The sequence below is a fragment of the Bombina bombina genome, chromosome 6, assembly GCF_027579735.1.
Source record: "Bombina bombina isolate aBomBom1 chromosome 6, aBomBom1.pri, whole genome shotgun sequence".
Taxonomy (NCBI): Eukaryota; Metazoa; Chordata; class Amphibia; order Anura; family Bombinatoridae; genus Bombina; species Bombina bombina.
The window spans coordinates 916,836,870-916,852,661 of NC_069504.1; the positions used below are offsets into that span (position 1 = coordinate 916,836,870).

At 35.0% G+C, this 15,792-nt stretch overlaps 1 protein-coding gene across 1 annotated transcript in view; it reads right to left on the bottom strand.

Moving 5' to 3' along the window:
- Positions 1-15,792, bottom strand: part of FGF18 (fibroblast growth factor 18) — a 223,944-nt gene that overhangs the window by 107,774 nt on the left and 100,378 nt on the right. Inside the window, exon 3 of the mRNA XM_053716165.1 lies at positions 11,215-11,395. Coding sequence (XP_053572140.1) covers positions 11,215-11,395 — 181 coding nt within the window. The remainder of the gene's footprint in view (positions 1-11,214; positions 11,396-15,792) is intronic.

A 15,792-nucleotide genomic window follows, 5' to 3' on the forward strand; every position in this document is an offset into this window, starting at 1 on the left:
ACCAAAAATGTTATTGTTAAAAAGATAGATAATCCCTTTATTTACCAGTCCCCAATTTTGCATAACCAACACTGTTATAGAAATATACTCTTTACCTCTGTAATTACCTTGTATCTAAGCTTCTGCTGACTGCCTTCTTATCTCAGATCTTTTGACAGACTTGCATTTCAGGTAATTAGTGTTGACTCTTAAATAACTCCACGTGCATGAGCACAATGTTATTTATATGAAAAACGTGAACTATCGCCATCTAGCTGTGAAAAACTTTCAAAAGCATTCACATAAGAGGTGGTCTTCAAGGTCTTAGAAATTAGCATATGGGCCTACCTAGTTTTAGCTTTCAACTAAGAATACCAAGAGATAAAAGCAAATTTGATGATAAAAGTAAATTAAAAAGTTGCTTAAAATTACAAGTGCTATCTGAATCATAAAAGTTTAATTTGAACTTTACTATCCCTTTAAACAATGTGACTCCTGGGATTTGACAAGCCATTTTATGCATAGTATAATATCACGCATAGCATAACACACATTAATGAATGAACAGTAACTGAATGGATCTCTCTCTCTCTCTCTCTCTCTCTCTCTCTCTCTCTATATATATATATATATATATATATATATATATATATATATATATATATACATGCAGTCACAGCAGTAATTACATACTGCCTTGTAAATGGTTAGGGGATTTTTTATGCTAACTCAGACATTAGCAGGAGGTAGACTGGCAAATCTCCCGGACACGCCAAAGATGGATAATGAGGAATGTAAAAGGCATAGATTTAATTATTTATATTGTTTAAATTGCTTGCTTATGATGGTATGACTTTTTTTATTGCATTAAGTAAATAGAATAATAAAAAATACTTTCCTACTTCTTATTTAATTGTCTTACTGAGTACATTGTCTTATTGAACATCTTAAATTCTAGGTTATTGGCAATGCCTTACACAGGATAGATTGAAACACAAGTACTAATTATTATTAAAGGGACAGTCTACTCCAGAATTTTTATTGTTTAAAAAGATAGATAATCCCTTTATTACCTATTCCCCAGTTTTGCATAACCAACATGGTTATATTAATACACTTTCTACTTGTGTGATTACCTTGTATTTAAGCCTCTGCAAACTGCCCTCCTAGCTCAGTTCTTTTGACAGACTTGCATTTTAGGCAATCAGTACTGACTCTTAAATTACTCCACGGGAGTGAGCACAATTATAGCTATATGGCAAAGATGAACTATCACTGTCTAACTGTGAAAAACTGTCAAAATGCACTGAGATAAGACGTAACTTTTAACAGTTTAGAAATCAGTTTGAGCCTACCTAGGTTTAGCTTTCAGCAAATAATACCAAAGGAACAAAGCAAAGTTGATGATAAAAGTAAATTGGAAAGTTGTTTAAAATTGCATGCCCTTTCTGAATCATGAAATTTTAATGTTGACTAGACTGTCCCTTTAAATAATAATTGCATTATTATTATTATTATTATTATTATTATTATTATTATTATTAACAAAATACTTTTTTTTTTTTTTTAAACACCAAATCCAAAATGGTACTATAAAAGGAAAAGGTTTACAAGTTTAATTACTTTGGTCAATAATTTTGGTCAATAATTATTATTTGGTCAATAATTTTGAATAGTAATATGAAAAATGGAGCAATCATAAGAGCAGTTATATGGCTATATAAAAAGCTGAGGTAATTTACAGTTCATCTTAACGTTCTTACATGTCAAACAATGCAAAATGGTCTCAAATTATTCAAAGATGTGTGAGTTTTTTTGCACAAACGCTTGCATGCAGAGATAATATAAACTAAAATAATGCAAGTACTATTTTATTTACCTGGTGCATCTTAAAAGTGTGTTTGTTAAGACAAGATTGATACAATTGTGCACAAATTTATAATGTGAATTTAAATTGAATCAAAATCCCTTTTCTAGTTTGGAACTGAGCACCCAAATGCAACCAAAGGAGCAAGAACAATTTCTTGTTTAGGCCATTGATTTAGTTGCAGCCCAATGAAAAAACTGCCATTTGTTGTAGTATACCCAACCCTCAAAGACGCTACCTGCCTTGACTTTGCAACGAAGATACTTTTTTACTTGCTAAAGCACTCTGTACTGTACATGTAGAGGTAGCTAAAGATAGAAATAAAGTGAGAGATGATGTGCCCTACATTTACTTAATACAGGGAGTGCAGAATTATTAGGCAAGTTGTATTTTTGAGGATTAATTTTATTATTGAACAACAACCATGTTCTCAATGAACCCAAAAAACTCATTAATATCAAAGCTGAATAGTTTTGGAAGTAGTTTTTAGTTTGTTTTTAGTTATAGCTATTTTAGGGGGATATCTGTGTGTGCAGGTGACTATTACTGTGCATAATTATTAGGCAACTTAACAAAAAACAAATATATACCCATTTCAATTATTTATTTTTACCAGTGAAACCAATATAACATCTCAACATTCACAAATATACATTTCTGACATTCAAAAACAAAACAAAAACAAATCAGTGACCAATATAGCCACCTTTCTTTGCAAGGACACTCAAAAGCCTGCCATCCATGGATTCTGTCAGTGTTTTGATCTGTTCACCATCAACATTGTGTGCAGCAGCAACCACAGCCTCCCAGACACTGTTCAGAGAGGTGTACTGTTTTCCCTCCTTGTAAATCTCACATTTGATGATGGACCACAGGTTCTCAATGGGGTTCAGATCAGGTGAACAAGGAGGCCATGTCATTAGATTTTCTTCTTTTATACCCTTTCTTGCCAGCCACGCTGTGGAGTACTTGGACGCGTGTGATGGAGCATTGTCCTGCATGAAAATCATGTTTTTCTTGAAGGATGCAGACTTCTTCCTGTACCACTGCTTGAAGAAGGTGTCTTCCAGAAACTGGCAGTAGGACTGGGAGTTGAGCTTGACTCCATCCTCAACCCGAAAAGGCCCCACAAGCTCATCTTTGATGATACCAGCCCAAACCAATACTCCACCTCCACCTTGCTGGCGTCTGAGTCGGACTGGAGCTCTCTGCCCTTTACCAATCCAGCCACGGGCCCATCCATCTGGCCCATCAAGACTCACTCTCATTTCATCAGTCCATAAAACCTTAGAAAAATCAGTCTTGAGATATTTCTTGGCCCAGTCTTGACGTTTCAGCTTGTGTGTCTTGTTCAGTGGTGGTCGTCTTTCAGCCTTTCTTACCTTGGCCATGTCTCTGAGTATTGCACACCTTGTGCTTTTGGGCACTCCAGTGATGTTGCAGCTCTGAAATATGGCCAAACTGGTGGCAAGTGGCATCTTGGCAGCTGCACGCTTGACTTTTCTCAGTTCATGGGCAGTTATTTTGCGCCTTGGTTTTTCCACACGCTTCTTGCGACCCTGTTGACTATTTTGAATGAAACGCTTGATTGTTCGATGATCACGCTTCAGAAGCTTTGCAATTTTAAGAGTGCTGCATCCCTCTGCAAGATATCTCACTATTTTTTACTTTTCTGAGCCTGTCAAGTCCTTCTTTTGACCCATTTTGCCAAAGGAAAGGAAGTTGCCTAATAATTATGCACACCTGATATAGGGTGTTGATGTCATTTGACCACACCCCTTCTCATTACAGAGATGCACATCACCTAATATGCTTAATTGGTAGTAGGCTTTCGAGCCTATACAGCTTGGAGTAAGACAACATGCATAAAGAGGATGATGTGGTCAAAATACTCATTTGCCTAATAATTCTGCACTCCCTGTAGTTCAGATATTTAGCTTTGTATTCAGCTCTATGTACCCAAATGTTATGATCATGAGCCTCCCTGCTTTAATTAAATATTATTCATTTATCGAAATTTAATATTCACACTTTTAAATCCACAGCCAAACATTCTAGTACGCAGTGGGCCTCCACTTTGGCTAAACTTTCAAGATAAGCCCCCCGCCCCTGCCATAGATGTTATTAAATTTGTGAAATAATGCACTTTGAAATGGTTTATTAAATGGTTATTAAAGGGACAGTCTACACAAGAATTTTTATTGTTTTAAAAGATAGATAATCCCTTTATTACCCATTTCCCAGTTTTGCATAACCAACACAGTTATAATAATATATTTTTAACCTCTGTGATTATCTTGTATCTAAGCCTCTGCAAACTGCCCCTTTTTCAGTTCTATTGACAGACTTGCAGTCTAGCCAATCAGTGTCTGCTCCCAGATTACTTCACGTGCACGAGCACAGTGTTATCTACTGTATATGAAATATGTGAACTAACAACCTCTAGTGGTGAAAAACTGTTAAAATGAGGTGAGCTTCAAGGTCTAAGAAATTAGCATATGAACCTCCTAGGTTAAGCTTTCAACTAAGAATACCAAGAGAACAAAGCAAAATTGGTGATAAAAGTAAATTGGAAAATTATTTAAAACTACATGCTCTATCTGAATCATGAAAGTTTATTTTGGCCTAGACTGTCCCTTTAATGGTTTATTTATTAAAATTGCACACACACACTCACGCCCACGCATACACTTTTTAAAATAAGAAAATGAAAAAAACATTAAAAACTATCTTTTTCCAGTGTATGGTATTAGTGTACTTCTAAAATACAGAGGTACTGCAGTTTACCCAAAGTACATTGTGCTCACGACTCACGAGATAAACATCCATTCTGCAAAGGAGGTAGAGAATGCCTCTGTAGGAATTTATGTCTGTAACAATGCAGCTTCTCTGCCTTTTGTAGATGAATGCTACCACGGTGTGTGTGTGGGGCACTTGTCAGTATGGTCATAATGAAACAACTACATTCATTTCATGCTTTTCAAATCCATAAAATATTAAAACATAGGTGTAGCAGAGTCCCTCACTAACTACCAATTCTCAATATAAAAGTCACATTACTACAGTTGCAATGGAGGATGAAACCATATATCACCAATGCGAGGGAGCATGTATAAACTGTCACTTAGACTCAATACAAATTTAAAGCGTTTATATGTGCTTAATAAACTTACAAATTCAAATTTGCTCATTATTCAGAGCACTAGATGGGAAAAGAAAAAAACACAGTCTCCTGGTCATCACTGACAGTGTCTATATCCCCAACCCTCACGATGTCCCATCTTGTTTAGGCACAGCAGCCTTCTCATTTACTGCCGTCCCAGCCTCAAACTGCCTCCATAGCACAACTCCTCCCACGGCAAACTACTGTTGATATATAATGCCTCTGATATCAGCGTCCTCAGACCTCTCTTCTAGACAATAGGAGAGCCCAGCTGGAAGATAAGTTCTTTTGATAGAAAAGAGCAAAACTTCCAAAGTAGCGATTAAAACATATATTCTTTATTCACAAGCCGTTAAAAGCAGTAGATCTTATGGATATATGTTTTAATTGCTACTTTGGAGGTTTTGCCCTTTTCTTTCATATGAACCTCATATAACTACTCCATGCCCTGTAGAGTTCATTTCTATTGTATCTTTTACTTTCACTCAGGAAAATACTGGGAAGAGAAGCAACTGTTGCACTGTAAAACAAAAACAAACAAGAAAACATCCGCTCCTGGTCCCGCCCCTTATGTGCTCTGGCGTCCCCAATCGGCCGCCAGCAGGGATGTATCCATCAACCCAATCATACTCGATCGGGTTGATTTTTGGTGATGTGTGTCCGCCTGCTCAGAGCAGGCAGACAGGGTTATGGAGCAGGCTCGTCAGAAACACAGGCCCTCAAACCATCCGGAGCTTGATAAATGGGCCCCTTAGAAACAACTACATAAATATAAATATATATATTTAAAGGGACAGTAAACACTAGAATTTTTGTTGTTTAAAATGGTAGATAATCCCTTTATTACCTATTCACCAATTTTGCATAACCAACACAGTTATAATAATATACTTTTTACCTCAGTGATTACCTTGTATTTAAGCCTCTGCAAACTGCCCCCTTATTTCAGTTCTTTTGACAGACATGCATTTTAGCCAATCAGTGCTGACTCCTAGGAGCTTCACGTGCCTGAGCTCAATGTTATCTATATGAAACACAACCTCTAGTGGTGAAAAACTGTAAAAATGCTTTCAGATTAGAGGCAGTCTTCAAAGTCTAAGAAATTAGCATATGAACCTCCTAGATTTAGCTTTCAACTAAGAATACAAAGGCAACAAAGCAAAATTGGTAATAAAAGTAAATTGGAAAGTTGTTTAAAATTACATGCCCTATTTAAATTATGAAAGATTTTTTTTTACTTTACTGTCCCTTTAAGAGACCACTGCTAAATTACCAATTTGTATGGTTTTACTATTTATAGGAGTACTGCATATACATCTCTGCTTTTAGTATTTATACGTATGTGTTTGAGTAAAATGAACATTTTTGTTTTATTCTATAAACTACTGAAAACATTTCTCCCAAATTCCAAATACAAATATTATTATTTAGAGCATTTATTTGCCAAAATAACAAAAAAAGATGCAGTGTTTTCAGACCTCAAATATATTATTATATACAGCTCTGGAAAAAATGAAGGGACCACTGCAAACTTTTCAGTTTTTCTGGTTTTAATAATTAAACTTATGTGTTTGAGAAAAATGAACATTTTTGTTTTATTCTATAAACTACTGACAACATTTCTCCCAAATTCCAAATAAAAATATTGTCATTTAGAGCATTTATTTGTAGAAAATGACAACTGGTCAAAATAACAAAAAATGTGCAGTGTTTTTAGACCTCAAATAATGCAAAGAAAACAAGTTCATATTTACCCCTTAACGACGCATGTCGTACAGGGTACGTCGCACACAACCTGGTCTTAAAAGACCAGTGACGTACCCTGTACGACATTAGGGGTTTAAAGCGTCTGGAAGCGATCCTGCTCACTTCCAGCCGCTTTCCGGTTATTGCAGTGATGCCTCGATATCGAGGCATCCTGCAATAACACCCCTTGGCCATCCGATGCAGAGAGAGCCACTCTGTGGCCCTCTCTGCACCGGACATCGATGGCCGGTATCGTTGGTGGGTGGGAGCCTGTGTGGGAGGCAGGTGGCGGCCATCGATGTTGATCGGTGATGTGGAGGGGGGCGGATCGTGCGCGGGGATGTTCAGGGTCGCGCACGGATGCGCACGCATGCACGGGAGGGCGGGCGCGTGCACGGGGAGGGAGCGGGTGGGAACCGCTACACTACAGAAAAAGTTGGAGTACAAATTTTAAAAAAAATGATAAAAAGTAAAAAAAAAAAAAGATCAGGCAGGTGGTGGGGGTTGGTCTGTGCGGGGGGGAAAGCTACACTACAGAAAAAAAAAACAAATACAAAAAAAACTACTTTTTTTTGCAAACTGGGTACTGGCAGACAGCTGCCAGTACCCAAGATGGCCCCCAATAAGGCAGATGGGGAGGGTTAGAGAGCTGTTTTGGGGGGGATCAGGGAGGTCGGGGGCTAAGGGGGGATGCTACACCACAGCATATGTAAATATGCTAAAAAAATTATTAAAAAAAAAAAAAAACTTTTATTTTAGTACTGGCAGACTTTCTGCCAGTACTTAAGATGGCAGGGACAATTGTGGGGTGGGGGAGGGAAGGGAGCTGTTTGGGAGGGATCAGGGGGTCTGATGTGTCAGGTGGGAGGCTGATCTCTACACTAAAGCTAAAATTAACCCTGCAAGCTCCCTACAAACTACCTAATTAACCCCTTCAATGCTAGCCATAATACACGTGTGATGCGCAGCAGCATTTAGCGGCCTTCTAATTACCAGAAAGCAATGCCAAAGTCATATATGTCTGCTATTTCTGAACAAAGGGGATCCCAGAGAAGCATTTACAATCATTTGTGCCATAATTACTCAAGCTGTTTGTAAATACTTTCAATGAGAAACCTAAAATTGCGAAAAAATTTAAGTTTTTTTTAAATTTGATCGCATTTGGCGGTGAAATGGTGGCATTAAATATACCAAAATGGGCCTAGATCAATACTTTGGGTTGTCTACTACACTTCACTTAAGCTAAAATTAACTCTACAAGCTCCCTACATGCTCCCTAATTAACCCCTTCACTGCTGGGCATAAAACATGTGTGGTGCGCAGTGGCATTTAGCAGCCTTCTAATTACCAAAAAGCAATGCCAAAGCCATATAAGTCTGCTATTTCTGAACAAAGGGGATCCCAGAGAAGCATTTACAACCATTTATGCCATAATTGCATAAGTTGTTTGTAAATAATTTCTGAGAGAAACCTAAAGTTTGTGAAAAAGTGAACAATTTTTTTTATTTGATCGCATTTGGCGGTGAAATGGTGGCATGAAATATACCAAAATGGGCCTAGATCAATACTTTGGGATGTCTTCTAAAAAAATTATATACATGTCAAGGGATATTCAGGTATTGCTGGCAGATATCAGGGTTCCTATGTAACTAGCGCTCATTTTGAAAAAAAAGTGGTTTTGAAATAGCAAAGAGCTTCTTGTATTTATTTCCCTATAACTTGCAAAAAAAAGCAAAGAACGTGTTAACATTGGGTATTTCTAAACTCAGGACAAAATTTATAAACTATTTAGCATGGGTGTTTTTTGGTGGTTGTAGATGTGTAACAGATTTTGGGGGTCAAAGTTAGAAAAAGTGTGTTTTTTTCCATTTTTTCCTCATATTTTATAATATTTTTAATAATAAATTATAAGATATGATGAAAATAATGGTATCTTTAGAAAGTCCATTTAGTGGAAAGAAAAACTGTATATAATATGTGGGGGTACAGTAAATGAGTAAGAGGAAAATTACAGCTAAACACAAACACCGCAGAAATGTAAAAATAGCCCTGGTCCTTAAGGGAAAGAAATTGAAAAATGGCATTGGTCCTTAAGGGAAAGAAATTGAATTGAAAAATGGCCTTGGTCCTTAATTTTTAAACAACACAATACTAATTTTTTAACTTAGCAAGAGTTCAGAAATCAATATCTGGAGAAATAAACCTGATTTTCAATCACAGCTTTCTTGCATCTTAGTATGCTCCAAGCTTTCACATTGCTGTTTGGTGACTTAATGTCATTCCTGGTGCAAGAATTCAAGCAGCTCGGCTTTGTTTAATGGCTTGTGACCATCTACAGTATCTTCCTATTGATCACATTCCAGAGGTTTTCAATGGGGGATATTGAGCTGGCCATGACAGGGTCTAGTGGTTCTCCATCCACCTTGATTTATCTGGCTGTGTGGCATGGAGCATTGTCCTGCTGGAAAAATAATCCTCAGATTTGGGGAACATTGCCAGGGCAGAAGGAAGCATGTTTTTGTCCCAGGAGTGGAATAAAGTCCCCCAACAGCAATATGAAAGACTGGCGTAGAGTGAGCCAAGATGCATGAAAGCTATGATTGAAAATCAGGGTTATTCTACCAAATATAGATTTCTAAACTCTTGCTAAGTTAAAACATTAGTATTGTGCTGTTTACAAAATGAATATGAACTTGTTTTCTTTGCATTATTTGAGGTCTGAAAACTCTGCACATTTTTTGTTATTTTGACCAGTTGTCATTTTCTATAAATAAATGCTCTAAATGACAATATTTTTATTTGGAATTTGTGAGAAATGTTGTCAGTAGTTTATAGAATAAAACAAAAATGTTCATTTTTCTCAAACACATAAGTATAATTATTAAAACCAGAAAAACTGAAAAGTTTGCAGTGGTCCCTCATTTTTTCCAGAGCTGTATATATACAGTATATACTTGGCATTGGCAAGCAGTAGTAGAGACCCTCAACATTTGGCTAATGGCTATGTACCCCCTATATATTTGAGGAGACCTATGGTTTTTACTACAAAACAGTTTAGTTAATTTACAAATATGTTACAACTGTTATTCAATAGTCTTCTTTGTAGAAATTTTAAAAAAATGCAAAAACAGTGTTTAACAAATATTTGGAAAATATAAGAAAAGTATTTTTTCTTAAAGGGACACTGAACCCAATTTTTTTCTTTCGTGATTCTGATAGAGCATGCAATTTTAAGCAACTTTCTAATTTACACCTATTATCAATCTTTCTTCATTCTCTTGTTTTCTTTATTTGAAAAATAAGAGCATCTAAGCTATTTTTTGGTTCAGAACCATGGAAAGCACTTGTTTATTGGTGGGTGAATTTATCCACCAATCAGCACGAACAACCCAGTTTGTTCACCAAAAATGGGCCGGCATCTAAACTTACATTCTTGCATCTCAAATAAAGATACCAAGAGAATGAAGACAATTTGATAATAGGAGTCAATTAGAAAGTTGCTTAAAATTGCATGCTCTATCTGAATCACAAAATAAAAAAATTGGATTCAGTGTCCCTTATAATCCTCCTCTTTAGTATGATTAAAATCTCTAAAAAAAATATTAACTGGATGAATATAATATGGACTTGTACCCAAGGAAGATTTTAAGAACATTTCTGCTTCAAGGAAATAGGCAAAGAACCCTACTTGTCTAAGCTATCATAAAATATATTTATACAGCATATTCTGTTCAAATTTAATTTAATTTGCATGCAAAAATGTGCACATTATTCTCAGACTAATCGTTGCTTTAAAAAAAATCAGTATAGGGAGCATTTATTTAGTGTTTAATGTCCTTTTAAATGTTTCTTAAAGGGACATAAAACTCAACATTTTTCTTTCATGATTCAGACCGAAAATACAATTTTAAACTATATTCCAATTTACTTATGTTATTTATTTTTGCTTAATTCTTCAGATATCCTTTGTTGAAGAAATAGCAATGCACATGTGTGAGCCAATCACACAAGGCATCTATGTGCAGCCATCAATCAGCGGCTACTGAGCCTATCTAAAAGGATATCAAGAGAATGAAGCATATTAGATAATACAAGTAAATTGGAAAGTTGTTTAAAAATGCATGCTCTTTCTAAATCATGAAAGTAAAAATGTGGGTTTTATGTCCCTTTAAAGTATCACACACTAAGCTATATTTAACAATGTACATGGCTTATCAAAAAAAAATAGAGAAAATCACAACAGATCCTTAAAACTCAAACAAAAAATGTATTTCTAAACCATAACTATGACTTTAGTAGATAGATCATAGCTTGTATATAGCAAACGAAAATGCATCTTTTTTTTTATAGCGCACTGTTATTCCGCTATATAGTGCTGCCTTCTTTGCTGCAGAACAGAGCATTTTAAATAAAAAATAAAAGTCACCCATAATTTATTTTTAAAAATTAAAGCTCTTACCATATTTATCTCCATCTTCTCCTTTTGCACTTATACGTCTTCCGAGAACCTGGATGTGTTTTCCACTTGTTCTACTGTAGAGCTGATAAAGTCGAAGTTGCTTTCTGCTCACGTCATCTCTTCCTCTTGTTTGATTTTCTACATGTATCCGAAAGTCTACATTTTCCTCAGCAGCAAACATCTGTTAAATAACAATGCAAATCCTTCATTTATTTTGAAAATGAGCCTAGAATGTTAAAAACAGTTTTATAATTTGTTAAAAATTAAAAAACAGTGAGGTCACTGTATAGAATTTCTGAAGCTGTATGAAATTAGTGCCTGACATATCATTGGGCCATTAAATTCCAAACAAAATCTTAATAATAATAATAATCTTTAATTAATTAATTAATTAATTAATTAATTAGAAACAAACAAACATTGCAGTATACAGTTATTATTGATTTTGCCTGCTTTTGCTGTAAAATACCTTTAAAAAATTGTGTTTGTTCCACTTCCTCCAGAGAGGCCGGAGAACCTTCATTATGCTTATAAAGATATGAAGCCCCCAGTTTCTAATTTGCTTTGTTCTTACTGTATTCTTCATTGAAGAGCATACCTAGGTAGGTAGTGTGAACATGTCTGGAAAACTACTTGGCAGTAATGTATAACATACAACATTGTTAAAAGTACTCTTGCAAGATTGCTACTATATAGTTCACCAGAACCATGCATGCTCCTAAGTCTACCTATCTGCTTTTCTCCTATCAGGAGAAAAAAGTAAATTTGATAATATAAGTACATTTGAAACTCTTTTTTTTTTTTAATTGTATAATCTATCTGAATCAAGAAGAAAATGTGTGTTCCAGTCCAGAGTGGCAATGTATTGATTGGTTCTAGCTGAACACATCTGGTGAGCCAATGACAAGAAGCATATGGTTGTAGCCACCAATCACCAGATAGCTACCAATACCATAGGTTACTAAGAGGACAAAGTAAATAATTCATAACATAAGTAAATTGAAAAAGTCTCTTAAAGGGACAATAAACTATTTTACTAGACAGAAGTGTAATATATCTTAAAATAATTCTACTTGTAAAGTGAACCTTTGTGTTTCCCCTTCAATTAATCAGGGGTGCTGTGCCTGCCAAATGCCCCCATCATTTTCCTTACAAGAACACTGCATTGTCCCCTGTGTTTTTTGTAGAGCATAGATGCACCTATATAGGAGAGTGCACGCATGCCCATTGAGTTTCAGCGACACCACTCATGACGATATCCTCTTGATGTATCAGCTCTCCAGAACAGTGCACAATATGCAACATGCACTGCTCCAAAAGGCAGACAGAAAACTCTACAGAATAGTTTAATGCAACCTAAAATGTATATATCCTGAAAGTGGTACAAATACATATACAGTATATATATATATATATATATATATATATATATATATATATATATATATATATATATATATATATATATATTAATTAGGGGGCCCAGAAAAAAATCTTGCACCATCATATTTAACCTAAATGCAAAAAAACGCATAATACCTTGCAATACTGTGAATATATTTGAGTCATGACATAATAACATAAACTGAAAAGTAAATTAAAGTTTTATTATTATTTGTTAGCTAAAATAGTATATTAAGGGTTATATTTTATTTTGTCAATCATTTTGTCAATCAAAAATATCAGAATATTAAGCAGTCTCAGCAATGTTATTTATAAGTTTTAAAAAAAAGTCTCCAAAGGTGCTAAATAAATTGACCCAGAAAATAACCATTGAGTATAGAACATTGCTGATGACAGCAGGACAACATACGTTTCCTGCCCTAACCAATCCCTTATATAAAAGGAACTCACTCTCTTGAACCTTTACCTCCAGCAGTAAATTATAGTAGCATTAAATAATTTTAAGAGATTGTGAATGCTATAGTGAATACAGGAGTCAGGGTAGACAGGGTGAAGAGAGGCAAAACAGGTTTTTGGAAATGCAGATGGAGAGAGACAAAGGGAGATTGTCATGGAGAGAAAATCAGAACACGGCTTAGCTAAATGTAAAGAAAAGTTAGCATGATAACGTATCCTGGGAAGTTTGAACCCTATAGCCACTAAATACTGGGTTATATACCTCCTTATATAATAAAACTGGGTGTAAGTTTAAAAGGATGGGTGGGCTTTTGCAACAGAAGGGATACACTGGCAATAGTGGAAACAAAGGGTTAGATAGGGTGTACCATAAAATTGGTTTTAATGGGGTGGAATCCTGTGGATCATAGGATTGAAATTGTGTTGTGAAAGCATTGAAGGGGCCGTGGATGCTATGGGAGTCACAATGCAGTTTTGGTCTAGAGACTTAGAGAATATGGTTGGGGCATTTAGTGGTGTGGTTAGGGTTCATGAAGTGGATGAGCATGACATTAATTAATATTAGTGGAGAGTACTGTGGGGTACACTGGGTGTAAAACTGGGGAATTAGCCTCAATGTTTAGTGACAGACTCAGCTTCTGATGCTGGTTCATGTTAATCTACTGATATAACATTGACTGTAATTATCTTTAGCATTAGATCAGAATAGTATATATTTATTGTTTACCTGTGAATCTATACGTCTCTTATCAGCCTAAATATCATCTGCTTTTCTTTAATCTACTATAAATTCTAAGAGTTATTTTTCCATATGTTTTACTTGGTTGACCTGTGCCCTACTTTATTAACATTTCTCAAGCCAACTCGGCACAATATAGATTCTTGACCAATATAAAAAAAAAATATTGTTAAAGGGACGCTGAACCCAAATTTTTTCTTTCGTGATTCAGATAGAGCATGCAATATTAAGCAACTTTCTAATTTACTCCTATTATGTTCTTTTGCTATCTTTATTTGAAAAAGAAGGCATCTAAGCTAAGGAGCCAGACAATTTTTGGTTCAGAACCCTGGACAGCACTTGTTTATTGGTGGGTGACTTTATCCACCAATGAGCAAGAACAACCCAGGTTGTTCACCAAAAATGGGCCAGCATCTAAACTTACATTCTTGCTTTTCAAATAAAGATACCAAGAGAATGAAGAAAATTTGATAATAGGAGTAAAATAGAAAGTTGCTTAAAATTGCATGCTCTATCTGAATCACGAAAGAAAAAATTTGGGTTCAGTGTCCCTTTAAGTATGTATTTTATCCAAACAGAATACTAAAAACTAATGAAATTAACATATTTATTTCTACTAAAACTAATCTTAAGAGATAGCATTTTTTTTTATATATATAATTCTAGTTTGCTTCCTTAAGAAAGCAATTTATTCTCAGAGACTATAAATATAGGTATCGCAGAAATTAAATTGTCTTTGCCTGAGCGTCTGTGAACAAGCTCTTTATAAACCTATGAGGTCACAAAGTGGAAGTGCTTAGCTGTCAGTTCACTATGGTTTTGGACTCATTTTGTGGAACAAAACAACTACTTTTAGGCTCATGTGTTAGAAATTTAAAACTGTTTCAAACTTAGTGAGCAGTAAAAAGCTAGACTAGTGAAAACAGACACCCTATCACATATTATGAAGTAAGCTAAAAATATTGGACTCTTGACACACATCATTTATTTATGAAGTGCCAACATGTTCTGCAGTGATGGACAATAGCATTGCAAGCATACAAATATTATTTTTTTAAATCCTGTATATATCATGTTATATGACTTTGCCAGCTATACTATAAAACATATTCATTTAAAGTATTTTGTCTCCTACAGGAAACATCATATGAAAACTGTAGAAAGTAAGTAAAAGTTTATTCAACTCGTAGCTTGTTAAATCTTCAAACAACATTTTAATACATTTCTGCCGCTGCAATAAAAACATATCCTACACGTCTATTGTTAGTCTACAAACATGTCCTCCAAGGCTATTGTTGTGAGCAAGGTAGAACTTGGAATAAGACATTTTTTTGTAAAGGACACATTCTGATGTTATTAAAGAAAGGGTATTACAACTACTATATCACTTTTTTTTTGTACCACGTGAAATATCCATTTAAAGCCAAAACAATTTAAACATTCAACAACAATTGAGAGTAGCTAAAATGAGTTAGGTGGTTAAAATATATGTAAAATTATCAAAGAGGGATCTAGTAGGCAATGCTGAAATAAAAGTCAAAATTTAACACAATGTCAGGCTCTAGAATATTGAGATTATGTGCTTAATGGCATGCAGCTTTAAAGGAATAATATTCTGGAGCATTTTAGTAACAGAGTAGTTAAGTCAAATATGCTGTGCTAGTTTACCAGTGGTACACTAACGTTAGCGCACACGCAATATTGAAAAATTGTGCCTGCATTAACTTATCTGTGTATTACAAGTTGAAAGTAAACATGACCACACAAGCGCAAACTACATTTGTGCTCGTCTGGTTAGTGCGACTGAAGACTTTGCGTAAAGGGTTAGGGCTCTAATGAAAAGTTGCATTAAACACAACATAAATACATTAAAATAAAATGTTAAATTCATACATACACTATCTAATAAAAATATTCATTTAAATATTAAAAAAGTTACGAGTTAGAAGTGATATGGTATATAAATGGAAAGAGCTATA